Below are 12511 nucleotides of genomic sequence, written 5' to 3'. Positions count from 1 at the left end.
TGAGTTTGGAGACGGAGTCAGGAGTAAGCCGCTAACTGAAGCCACTCTAGGGGGCAGGGTTGACTGTCCACTAAGAAACGTGTCTCTTTTATAGACAGCTAGGACTGACCTCAAGGTCTGAACAAACATGTCCAGACATCTAGAGGATGATGGACTGAAGGGCAGGAACCAAGAGCACAGAAGTTCCTGGTTACAAAGTCCTGGTGGGAGCGGGGAGAACCCCAGCAAGAGAGAAACAGAAGCTTAGTATGGTGCCCAAGGTTTTTAGGATGAAAATGTGGACAAAATCTGCCTGAGGCTTTACTTGCAAGCAGGAGAACCTAGGCCCATGTGACCGGGCATCCTCAAAGGCAAGCGCATGCGACCTTCACAAGAATTCTTCATGCTGTCTGTGTTGTTGTTCTCCTGCTAGGGTACTTTTACTCTCAAGACCCAGCCCAGATCTGGAGAGTGGCGGAGCAGCTGGAGGTGGGCATGGTCGGTGTGAATGACGGACTGATCTCTTCAGTGGAGTGTCCCTTCGGTGGGGTGAAGCAGTCTGGCCTTGGGCGAGAAGGGTCCAAGTATGGCATTGACGAGTATCTAGAGGTCAAATATGTGTGTTATGGAGGCTTGTAGGGCTCTTCGCTTCTCCAAAAAAATAATAAAACCACCTAGATCTGTAGGGACCTGCCATCTGCTTTTTAAAATAAACAAGTAAGCTATCAGAGGTATGAATTTTAAAAAATTCAACCAGTCCTCATCATCTTAGATGTAAATTCTCATCCTGCCCTTATATAACTGGGGACCAATGGATGCCATATACCTGTGCTGTGGGCTCCAGCACAACCCCACTGCCTCAGGACATGGTCCAGTGTGAGTGCTCATGTGTCCCTGCCCCTCACAAAGTGTAGTCACTGTGTGGGCAGTGGCTCTGCCATCCCCAGGCGCCTGCCCAGCTTGGGCCCAGAATGCTGGGAAAGAAATGCTGGGGTGATAGACATTTGGATGGGGGTGGTTCACATCCAGGCCTGGGCATCTGTCAGCTTGGTAATGAACAGCTGCCTGTTCAGAGGGGTGTGACAAAGGCTTTGATTTCCTAAGACTTCTTTCTAAATGGCACAGGATTGCCTGTACTACATGGAATGAGGGGGTGTTTCTCTTTGTTTCTGAGCAGCTTTTCTTCGTCTTTTTTTTTCTTTTGTGAGATAGGGTTTCTCTGTCCTGGCTGTCCTGGCTGTCCTGGAGCTTGCTCTGTAGACCAAGCTGGCCCTGAACTCAAGAGATCCACCTGCCTCTGCTTCCTGGGTGCTGAGATTTAAGGCATTAACCACCACCACCCAGCTCTGGGCTGTTTTATTTTTGTTTTCGTTTTTAGTTGCTGGGAGTAGGATTTGTTTGGTTTTGTTCCGTTTTGGTTCATCTTCATTTGGTTTGGTTTGACGAGACGGGGTCTTGCTAAGTAGCGTAGGCTGGCTTCACACTCACAATTCTCCTGTTTCAGCCTCCCAAGTGCTGGGGTTACAGGCTCGCTCTTCCACCCCTGGGTAAATGGAAGTCTCCGTTGCCCTAAACTTACAGCTTATGCTTCATTTTATTTCTCTTAGAAAATCAAACCAAGCTGGGGGCAAAAATCATCAGAGGTGGTTTGGTAGGATGAAAAGCGTGGCTTTTGTCTCTTTTCCAGTGCTGAGTGTTGAGTCAATGGCCTCATGCATGCTAGCACTGGACTGTCCCCAGTGGGTTTGTTTGTTTTTGTTTTCATTTTAATATTTGAGACAGGGTCTTGGTTTGTTATACAGGCTGGCCTTGAGCTTTTTATTGAACTGCCTCAGTTTCCTGACAGGCCTGCACTGTGCAGTTCTCTTGCCTGGGCGTGCTGTTTAGGATACCATGTTCTGCTTGTAGAACATCGTGCTTGGCTTAAAGGGCATTGTGAGCCTGAAAATGCAGCTTAAGCACAGGAACCCTTTTGATTATGAGCAGCACCACCCACCTTGAGCTCTAGTGGTGGCTTTGTCGAGGGAGGAAATCAGGTGCCCACCTGATCACCTGCCTACATCTGAGCTGGGATTTCTGTCCCTGGGTACAGCTGCTGCTAAACTTCCAGAAGAGCAAAGCGCTTTCATCACTGTGAAAAACGATACCCACAGCTGCCAGTCCCCTGTGGAAGAGAGCTGAGGCCATGAATCCCAGGCACCTTTGCCCTAGTAAAAGCATTTATGGTTCATGATTCAAAAACAACACACACACACACACACACACACACACACACACACACACACACGGACCTGCAAGATAGCTTAGTGGGTAAAGGCTTTGCTAGACAAGCCCGGTGACCTACCTGAGTTCCATCTCTGAAGCCTGTGTAAAGATGGGAAGAGAGAACCAGCTCCACACAGTTGTCCTCTGACCTCAACAAGTACATCAGAGGCATGCACACACACAAATTAACGACACAGACACACACACACCAAAACTCCCTGTAACTGGTGTTGGTCTCACTTTGAAACAATTTAAACGAGAAAAAGTTCTTGTAGACATCTATCTAAAACCGGTTTATTCCCAATAAGCAGTAATGGAGCTCCCTGCTCCTTGCCCCTCCCTGTGTAGAGAGCCCACTCACACTCTGTGGACGCTCTGAGATGCTAGCGTGGATGATAGCAGAGCCAGCTGCAGTGATTCCTAAACACTCCCAAGTCCCAAGCCACTGGGAGCTTCAAATAAGGAATTCGTGGTTTTAAAGGTCCCCGTGTGCAAAAAGTAGAAATCTGCCTCTTAGGAGCCCACAGAAGTGGCAAGAGCCACACAGCTCAGCACGTTCAGTCTGTTTCTGTCCTCCTCTTGTGTCGAGTGTAGTTGGTTTCTATTGCATTTCCTAACTAAAATTTTTTAATGGATGTGGGTGTTTTGCCTGCATTGGATGTCTGTGCACATGCGTGCTGGTGCCCTCAGAGGTCAGATCACCTAGAACTGGAGTTACAGATGGGTGTAAGCCACCATGTGGGTGCTGGGAAGTGAACCCCAGTCCTCTGAGAACAGTCCTAATATTTCTAATTTCTTAAGATTCGTGTCCACCGTTTTTCAGTTAATCCAAATGCTCTGCTGCTATTTTGTAGACGATGGACCCACATGCTGAGCTAGGAATAGGGAGTAACTTCAAACACACTGTAAACAGTGTCAGCCCGTGGGTTCTTGGGCTGTGTGGCAAGTTTTTATGTTTTTGTGAATATATGACTCACTGGGTATATCACTGGCACGCACATTTGTTACAACAAATGTAATCAGTTTTTGTAATTAAAATATTGGGAGCATTTACTGGTGGTAAAGTATGTGCTTAGCATGCTGGAGGTTATGGAACTAATCATCACCACTGAAAATAAATGGACAAAAGAAGATCTTACTTAGAAAAATGGTTTGGGGTTGCGGGAAGACAATATTTGGGGATATATATATATATATATATGTGTGTGTGTGTGTATATATATACACACACACAGGAGCTCTTGTTGGCTCCTGGGCTCAAATGATCCTCCTGCCTTAGTCTCTCAAATGGCTGAGACTATGCGCATATCACCAAGTCAGTAGTTTTTTGTTGTTGTTGTTGTTTTTCTGTTGTTTTTTAATTTTTAGTGGTTTCCATTGAGTTTGGGTTCATGTAGTCCAAGCTCTCCTTGAAACGCTTGCCCCTGCTTCTTGTGCTGGAATTACACACACATAAATATACTACCCAGCTAAGAAGTGTTTCTGAATGGACGTTTGTCATTGTTCGCTAAGGTATGTGATAGGTGGAATTTTGAAGGTGTATCTACAGACATGTAAGGACAAGTGCTGATGAAGCACAACCTGTGCGCCAAATCCTACCGCCACCTGCTTTTGTGTAACTCGTGAATATAAAGTATTTTCTATATTCAGATGGATTGGGGTGGGTTAGAGCTAGTTCATGGAACTCCAGTGTCTGTGGGTGAACACGGCCACAGTGCCCTGCGCCTGAGTAGCTTTGCTGAGACAGTATGGCCTGCGGAACCGGAAGGGTTTACTGCAAAGCTGCTAAAACATTTACAACCCCTCATCTCTACCAAGAGGGAGACACTGGCCTCTGTGTTTGTGAGACATTATTCCATCCTATTGAACGCCTCCTGTGAAGAAGGCACATTTCCTGGGCATCTGTTACCAGTTCGCCTGATAAGCCTGTCCCCTTGAAAAGCACTTACTTCCTCCAGCTCGTGGGGCCTACTGAAGGTGCCAAAGTCCATCCGTGTCTTTGTCCATTCGAGGGCTTTTAAACATAACATAACCCCATAGAAAGCGCTTGTTTCTCTTCTGTATCTTTGTTCTTTTGGACTCGGGGAAAATAAAGATCAGACGCACAATGTAAACAAGCCTATTTGGTGATGTCACAACCCTCAAATTGGGCCCCTTGAGCTTGCCTCTCTGGAGGCTGGGTCCCAGTGTTTTAATTACCCATATGCAGCTATTTAAAAACAGAATTTTACTTGAATAATACTTAATACTGTGATTGTTTTATGCCATACTTTGTGAGATAAATCTTAGGAATTGATGAGAAATATTTTGCTCTGTAAACATGTATACGATGACTCATTTTTCTAGTGTTTGACATTGGTCAACAGAGTTGAATCTCATTAATAAATGTTGAACTAACAGGACTTTTATCTCTGCATTGGAGTGGCTGTGTTGGTTTTGCTTTTTTTTCTACACCAGATCATTGTTAAGGAACTTTTAATCATTTGAGTTTAACTGGATAGTGTTAGACCAATGGAGATGTAACTTGTACTTCCTCTAACCAGGCCACAATTCACCGCCCCAGAGATGCTAGGAACAAGGAGGACCCTAAGAGGGACATGCATGGACCACCCTAGGAAAGGGAAGTAGACCAGATCTCCTGGGTATACTGAGGTGGGGGGCAGTAATGGAGAACATGAGGGAACAGGATGGTCGCGTTGGGGGAGGGACAGAGAGGGAAAGCAATGGAAGAGACATCTTGACTGAGCTCCCGGTATCCAGTCAAAGAGAGGGAGAAGAAGGGATTAATAGGAGCAAGAGATGGGGGCAAGATCATGATGGGGAAACCCGCAGAGACAGCTGGCCTGTGATAGTGGGAGCTCATGAACTCTGGACTGACAACTAGGGAGCCCTTTGAATGTGGATGACAGTTGTGTGGCTTGGGCAGTTTGTGGGACCCCTGGCAGTGGGACCAGGATTTATCCCTGCTGCATAAACTGGCATTTTGGAGCCCATTCACTATGGTGGGATACCTTGCTCAGGCTTGATGCAGTGGGGAGGGTTTTGGTCCTGCCCCAACTTGATATATGCCAGGCTCAGTTGACTCCCCATGGAGTCATGGGAGGCCTTACCCTGAAGAGTGTGTGTGTGGGGGGGGGGGGGAGTGGAGTGGAGGAAGGCAGGGGAAGTGGGAGGAGAGGAGGGAGCGGGAACTGTGGTTGGTGTGTAAAATGAATTATCAGAAGAGAAATAAAGAAAAACTAAAGAACAAACGAATTTGTACTTCCTCACCAACGAGCCCCAGATCAATGAGTACCTTGTGCTGGGACTAGAACCTTACCACCACCAAGTATTCGAAACAACGTCTCTGCTTGTGCAGCTGCCTAAGGGCGGCGCCAGCCTTTAATCTCTTCTCCACACTCCGTTAGTCGCTTTTCCAGTCTTTTATTTTGCAGAGAAAGCATGAAAAAGTCATTTTCTGAGTCCTTGGTAGCCAGGTACGATCCTCGAATATGAACACTTGTCTGAGCGCATTTTCCGTTGCTAATAACACAATACCACAGCTTGTGTAGTTGGTACAAGGTCAAGGCATTTGGCAATGGCCTTGCTAGCAGAGTCCCTAGGCAGAGTAGGGCCTTCCACGTAAAAGGCCTGACCCAACTGGCCTTTACAGCAGCACCACTCTTAAGACACTGGACCCATGGAGTTTGTGGGCGGTTGCATCCGTAAAGGCAAAACCCTAGTCAGCTCTGGGAAGGTCCCATATGACCCCGCCTCTTGGGCCTACAGAAGGCCCTCTCTGCGTTTCCCCACTAGGCCCGTGTGCCCCTGGGAACCCTCTGTGGGGCCTAGTCACCTTGTGATAACACTAAAATTGGATTAGGACCCACCCTTACAGCCTCATTTTGAGTTACTCTTAAAAGATTCATCTCTTCACACATTCTAGAATTTGGGGGTTAGGAGTTCAACGTACGAACTGTGGTCGCAGGGTCCCTGTGCCAGGGCAACCGTCTTCCCTCAAGTTGGGACTTGGAATGCTGACATTTCCCCTTCCCAAGCCCAACGCCCATTGAGTTCATTTAAGGAGCAACAGCAGTGGAAACTCCAGGCAGAGCCTTGATCAGGGTTGAACCAAAAAAGGGCAAGCTCCCAAGCCGCCTCCAGGAGCAGAGCTCCCCTCAGATCCCAGCTGGGGGTGGTCAAGGCAGGAGGGCGGCACTGCTTCACAAATCATCAAGACAGAAAGGGTTGGCCATGGACTTCCCACCTCAGTATCGGGCCTGCAGCTCACAGACCTGATGTCTTCCCCTTCCCCGCAGAGTGCACAGGGAATGGCCCCTGAGTGACAACTGGCAGAGGCACAGACAGCCCCCCCCATCGGCTTTCTCCCCAGGGCTCAACAACGAAGAAGATCTAGAATAAACTCCAAGACTGCTCAGAGGGTCTCCTTCAACTCCTGGCTTGCGGATGAGTTCCGGAGAAAATAGTTTATGAGGATGAGATTAGCCCCAAGGAACTGGAGACGCAGCCAGACACTGGCATGCCCACACCAGGGGCAATTTCTTTCACAAGCCCGGAGGTCACTTCAGTCATAGGAAAGGAGAAGGCAGGAGAGCTGAAAGCCTCTTCCTCTAAGAAAAAACGATGTGTGTACTGGAGCAAGGGAGGAAGCCGACCTAGAAAAAAGAGGGTGGGGGACACACAGTTATACCTTTGAGAAACATTTAAAAAAAATCGTTTTTCATGAGGAAAAATGTGTTAACCAGCTTTCTGTCGCTGGCCACAATACCTGAGGTAATGAATTTACAAAAAAGAAATGGTCTATTCTGATTCACCGGTCCAGTTCACCACTGTGAGCCGCTTGCTCTGGGAGCGGGCCAGGCTGAGCACCAACCCCTCTGGGGAGAGGAAAACGGTTCCCAGGGCGGGCAGAGCGAGGAAGGCACGGAAGGCACGCGCACACATGAGGTCACTTCCTTTCTCCAGGACCCACCTCTTAAAGCTTCCAGTGCCTTCCAGCTGTTGTAGTAGGGTCTGGGGAATCAAGTCTTCCGCACGCTAACCTTCCAGGGACATTTTAGATCCCAACACTGGCCGAAGGTCATTATTGTTGAGCTGATGCATATTTCTTCTTTTACTTAAAAAACTCAGTAAAATACAGAATTCTTGCAAGATGATGATGACCAAAGAGATTTCCATCGTAAGGAGTAGTAGTCTAGTCTCAGGACAGGACCGCCACAGTTTACCCCAACAAAATTGCTAATGAACTGATTGATGTAAACACCGTGGAGACAGCTCATTGAAGAGGGAAGTTTAAGAAATTAACTCATACAGCATAATTCTACAAAACTAGAAAATTCAAGGGCATCTGGTGGTGAGATTTTCGGAAAGGCATTGCCTATAAAGGGACACACAGAACCTTTTTAATCAACCTACTTTCTTGATTACAGAGATGGTCGTACCTAAAATCTATCTATCAAATTATATTTTATGTATGCAGTTTATATTAAATGAATTATACTTCAATCTACTTTTTAAAATTTGGCTTTTTTCCAGTGCCATGAATTGAACTTAAGGTCCCACACACACTAGGTAAGCCCTCTTCCTGAGCTGTAGTCTCAGTCCTAAATCACCCCAGTACTCCAGAGGCAAATCTCTGTAAATCGCAGGCCAGGGCTACACTGTCTTTTATTAAAAAAGAAAAAAAAAGGAAAAAAAAAAGCGGGGGCTGGAGAGATGGCTCAGAGGTTAAGAGCAATGGCTGCTCATCCAGAGGTCCTGGTTTCAATTCCCAGCAACCACATGGTGGCTTGCAACCATCTATGATGAGATCTGGTGCCCTCTTCTGGCATTCAGGTGTACATGCAGCTAATAAAAATTTTTTTAAATGTAGTTGAGGACCATGCATGAATCTAATCATCTCGCCACCATAGCGGTCCTTTAATGCTGAGAAAAACCTGATGAGCTGAAAATGATCAATTCAAGCTGCCTGTCTGGCCTCAGGAAGGACTATTCGGTCTTCTGGGCTTCAAAAACTGTTTGTTTGTCGAATACAGGTCCAGATAATAAGTGTTTTAATCTTTGTTCACTTGTTTTTGTTTGTTTGTGATGGGCTTTCTATGCAGCCTTTGCTGTCCTGAAACTTTCTCTGTAGATCAGACTGACCTTGAACTCACAGAGATCTGCCTGCCTTTGTCTCTTCAAAGGAGTGTCTTTGCAGACAATTCCTATTACAGTTAAATTCCTATTACAGTTAATTCCTATTACAGTTAAAACTTTTTGTAGAATAAGTACAGCCATAGAATTTATACATAAATAATGAATATGACCATGCTCCAAAAAAACTGTTCATAGACACAAATTTGAACTTTATATATAAGGCATCTGATCAAACAGTTTAAATTTTTTCAGCCATCTGAAACATAAAACCCAGGGCTGGGGTTGTAACTCAATAGTAGAATGTTGTCTAGTATGCACCAGACAAACTTCTGGGTCCCATCCCCAATACTAAGAAAGAAAAAAGAAAAAAAATAACACTGAAAACATAAAACCCATCCTTTTTTAGCACATGCAACATGAGAAAAGAGGTGTTAGTTTTCTGAACAATCTCAGGAAAACCTCTCTACATGGAAGCTTATGGAAAATATATTTCTCCTTCAAAGAAACACTAGAGGAAAGATGGACATTTTTCTTTAGATCAGCACTTGTATTTAATAGTATTACACAAGAATCAACACTTTATCAGAACATGTGGAAAATAATACATTGAAAAGAATAAAGATCAAGACTCAGAATCCATGGTAACTTGGTGACCATTTTCTTACTTCACGGGGCGTTAGCCCCAACTGGCATTGAATCCCCTCTGCAGCCATGGATGGTGATCTTGAACTCTTGATCTTCCTGCCCCTACTTTTCCAGTACTAGAATCTCAGGTGACTGTGACTGCCTGCTACCTGTCTTTAAGGTGTTGTAAATATGCTCAGTTGGGGGAATGCTGGGGTTGGACTTTTGTCTCAAACAGTCTTTAGCTGTGCTCTCAGCCTCTGAGCCCTATCAGTCTTCTCTTCCATACTCTAGAGCAGCGATTCTCAACCTGGGAGTCGACCCTTTCACAAGGGTTTCATAACGGTAGCAAAATTACAGTTCTGAAGTACCAACAGAACAATTGTATGGTCGGGGGTCACTACAACATGAGGAACTGTATAAAGGGTGGCAGCCTTAGGAAGGTTGAGACCACTGCGCTAGAGATTTGCTCTTCTGTTTACTAACAGGGCTTAGAGTCTTCAGGTCCCAAGACCTGTAGTTATAAACAGCACAAAATGAACGCTGAGTGACCAAGCTACTCCCTCTTTTGGTCCCCAGGAAATGAGTGGGCCACAGGTGGAATCCGTTTAACAGTAGCCATTGTGATGTTTATTTCTGCTTTGCCACAGATTCAAGGTTCTTTTGTGATAGCAGAAGAGGTGCTATCTTCTGCTATCTAGCCCGGTGGAGCAGAGAGGCCGGACTGAGAGAGCCAAGGACAGAACTGGCACACACACACACACACACACACACACACACACACACACACACACGTTGCAAACCTAGAGGGAAGGCTAGCTCAGAATTTGCTCCAGTAGGGAGACTAGGTCCATGAATTCCCACTTTGTCTTCTGCTTTCAGGCATACTCCAAAGTTCCTTCCTTACCCCAGCAACAGAACTTCCAGGGGTCTGAAAGGCTCACCAGGATCTCTCCCCCACCCCAATATTGAAGGCTGGACTTATTCATGCATTGCAAAACAGGTCTTGGTACTCCCAGATTCACTGCTGACTGTGACCCTGGAAAGAGCACTTAGGTTCCATGGACCTTCAGTAAGCGTCTATGATGTAGGCATGCCCCCTTTCAAAATGAATCATAAAGGTCGATTAATTATGAGCAATACATACATTATGCATATTTATGCATACATAAAGCAGTAGCTATTCACAGGCTTCACAGTTGTGCTCTGTTGGTCTAACTTGGACCACATCCTCTATGCCAGAAATGTCCAGTTCCCTACAAAAGGTAGCATCACACTGGTTTGATGATTAGGAAGATTCTGTTCATAAAACTAAATACTAGCTTTAAAAAAAAAATCACTTTTCCTCTAACAGCATAGGTAATACTGAACTAGGATGTATAGGCATAAACCAAGAAATTACTTTTAAAATAAAAGTACATTCATACACATTTTAATTTGACCATTTTCCCAGTAAAGTATGATGCAGTACACTCTTACTCATGGGTTTTGCTTTGTTTTGAGCTTTCTGTTACCTCTAGCTCAGAAATAGAAAATTCCAGAAACAAACAACTACTAAAATTTAAGCTATGGTCCTAATTCTCTTACTTCTTTTTCCATTCTTTAACATAGGGTCTCATGAAGTCCAGGCTATCATCAAACGTACTGCATAGCCAAGGCTAGCCTTGAACTCCTGCTCCTCCTTGCTCTCCTTTCCCAGGTGCTGGGACTACAGTGGTGGGCTCTTCTACTCTTTGAACGCCAAGACCATTGCCAAGGCTCCCTAGGGCTATCAACATCTCAGCTAGCTCCAGCTCACTGCTCCGGGGTGCCACTTTGTGGGAGGATGTGCTTTCCTTCCTTTTTGTGTAAAGAACTAAAATACGATTTAGTTCTTTAAATTTTAAATATGGTTTAGGATTTTATTTTATGTGTATGAGTATTTTGCCTACATGTATGAACTCTGGACATTGCTGTTGCTAGTGGAGGCCAGAAGAGGGCACTGAACCCCCCTCTCCCTGAAACTGGAGTTATGGACAGTTGTACACCATCATGTGAGTACTAGGGACAGAACCACGGTCCTCTGCCAGAGCAGCGAGTGGTCTTAAATATAGCCATTTCTCTAGCGCCTTACATACGTTTTTAAGCATAAATAGTGAACTCTCTATCCAGTTACTTCTATGGGAAGTCTTTGTAGGAGCATGGTGACCACACTCCCCTCATTAAGAGCATGTTTCAGAGTTTTGGAATATGTCCGCGGTCACTGAATCCTTCCCTTTTCTACGGCAGTGCTAAGGTGCATACTCAATAAAAGTCAAGGGAACAAGCAGTCAGTTTAACGTCCACCAGGGCTGAAAGGAGCCCCACTGTGGTCTCTTTTTCTTAGAGAAAAAGAAGAACTGAGAAAGACAGAAAGAATAGTAAAGGCTACCTTCAACATTCAACCTGCAAGTCCTTCCCCCCTCCCCACCTCAGTGCCTGGCCTTAGATGCTGATTCTTCCTTAACTCCTGAATGACCATCGTGATCAACACAGGCAGCCCACTGCATGCAGATGGCTCCTGCCTTCTAGATGAACAGCAAGCTGGCCCCGCAGGTCCTCTGAGAAGCCACTCCTGGAAGGTTTCCTGTCACAGCTTCTACAGGGAATCAACCCTCCTTGTTTTTCCTAAGCGGCTATAAGGAGAAACAAGTGCTAGCCTTATTTCACCGTGGGCAAGAAATATAATAAGAGTCCAGTACAGAGACACAAAACTCTTTTCAGTACGCTCTGCAGAAGTTTTATGTGCCTCTTTCTCTATTAATGAGCGTCAGTTGAATAAGCAATGTTTTGTTTTGTCTTGAAAATTCTAAGAACCCGAGTCTTTTAATAAATATGTGGAGCACAGAACAAGGGCCCTGGGAAGGGTTGATAAAGTGTTGTGCCAAGCAGGAGTCAGTTTTGCGTGTTAACTCCCACTGTCTGGTACCGAGTCACAGGCCCAAGAGGTCCCTCCACACACAGCCCATTATCTGTCCTTTGCATAGTAACCGAAGGAAGCTCCATTTCTGGCAGAACCGTTCAGGGAACCCTTCAGGATCCCTCTCTCCATCCTCTCTCGGCTGAACAGTGTGTCCTGGTCGCTTTCGAACTCAGACTCTGATACCATCAGGCTAGAGTTGTGCTCGGTGCTGCGGTGCTTGATACCTGGGGAGAAGCAGGAAGAGCGTGAAGACAGGACCATGTCCCCTAAGTGTCCTTTTGGTTGTGTTCCTGGGAGGACTGTGCCTTGCCCTCTGAGCCTTCAAAGCTGTTACCTACGTGGAAGGTGGGTTATCATGCCAGAAGCTTTGGCTGTTACCCTTGAACTTGAGCTCCAGCTTCGACACCAGCTTCATGACCCTGGACAAGGTACCTAAACTCTTCGTGTCTATTGGAAGGCAACCAAGCTCTCAGCCATGGGTTTGGGGTGAGGACCGAAAGAAACTGCTTCTGTGACGTCTCCACCAAGTTTTTTAGCACAAAGTGAGAACTGAACTCATAAACG

The 12511-nt window shown here is 45.8% G+C and overlaps 2 protein-coding genes and 1 long non-coding RNA gene across 5 annotated transcripts in view; 1 reads left to right on the top strand and 2 right to left on the bottom strand.

Moving 5' to 3' along the window:
• Aldh5a1 (aldehyde dehydrogenase 5 family member A1) overlaps positions 1 to 4646 on the top strand; it is a 33107-nt gene extending 28461 nt beyond the window's left edge. The window contains exon 10 of the mRNA XM_085699322.2: positions 413 to 4646. Coding sequence (XP_085555448.2) covers positions 413 to 618 — 206 coding nt within the window. The 3' untranslated portion in view covers positions 619 to 4646. The remainder of the gene's footprint in view (positions 1 to 412) is intronic.
• A 1005-nt stretch (positions 4647 to 5651) lies between these two features.
• Positions 5652 to 7151, bottom strand: LOC125396225 (uncharacterized). Its single transcript, XR_007230762.2, has 2 exons — positions 7013 to 7151; positions 5652 to 6899 (listed from the first exon to the last, which is right to left on the bottom strand). It is a non-coding gene; the product is annotated as an uncharacterized LOC125396225 (long non-coding RNA).
• A 1757-nt stretch (positions 7152 to 8908) lies between these two features.
• Positions 8909 to 12511, bottom strand: part of Kiaa0319 (KIAA0319 ortholog) — a 58663-nt gene continuing 55060 nt past the window's right edge. For all 3 annotated transcript variants that reach the window (XM_087896484.1, XM_087896483.1, XM_087896485.1), the window contains one exon: positions 8909 to 12171. In XM_087896484.1, coding sequence (XP_087752610.1) covers positions 11993 to 12171 — 179 coding nt within the window. In that variant the 3' untranslated portion in view covers positions 8909 to 11992. The remainder of the gene's footprint in view (positions 12172 to 12511) is intronic.

The sequence above is a fragment of the Myodes glareolus genome, chromosome 14 (genome assembly GCF_982192425.1).
Source record: "Myodes glareolus chromosome 14, mMyoGla1.1, whole genome shotgun sequence".
NCBI classification, from domain to species: domain Eukaryota; kingdom Metazoa; phylum Chordata; class Mammalia; order Rodentia; family Cricetidae; genus Myodes; species Myodes glareolus.
The sequence above is the reverse complement of the archived record's forward strand: the minus strand, read 5'-3'. Positions and strand labels throughout refer to the sequence as shown.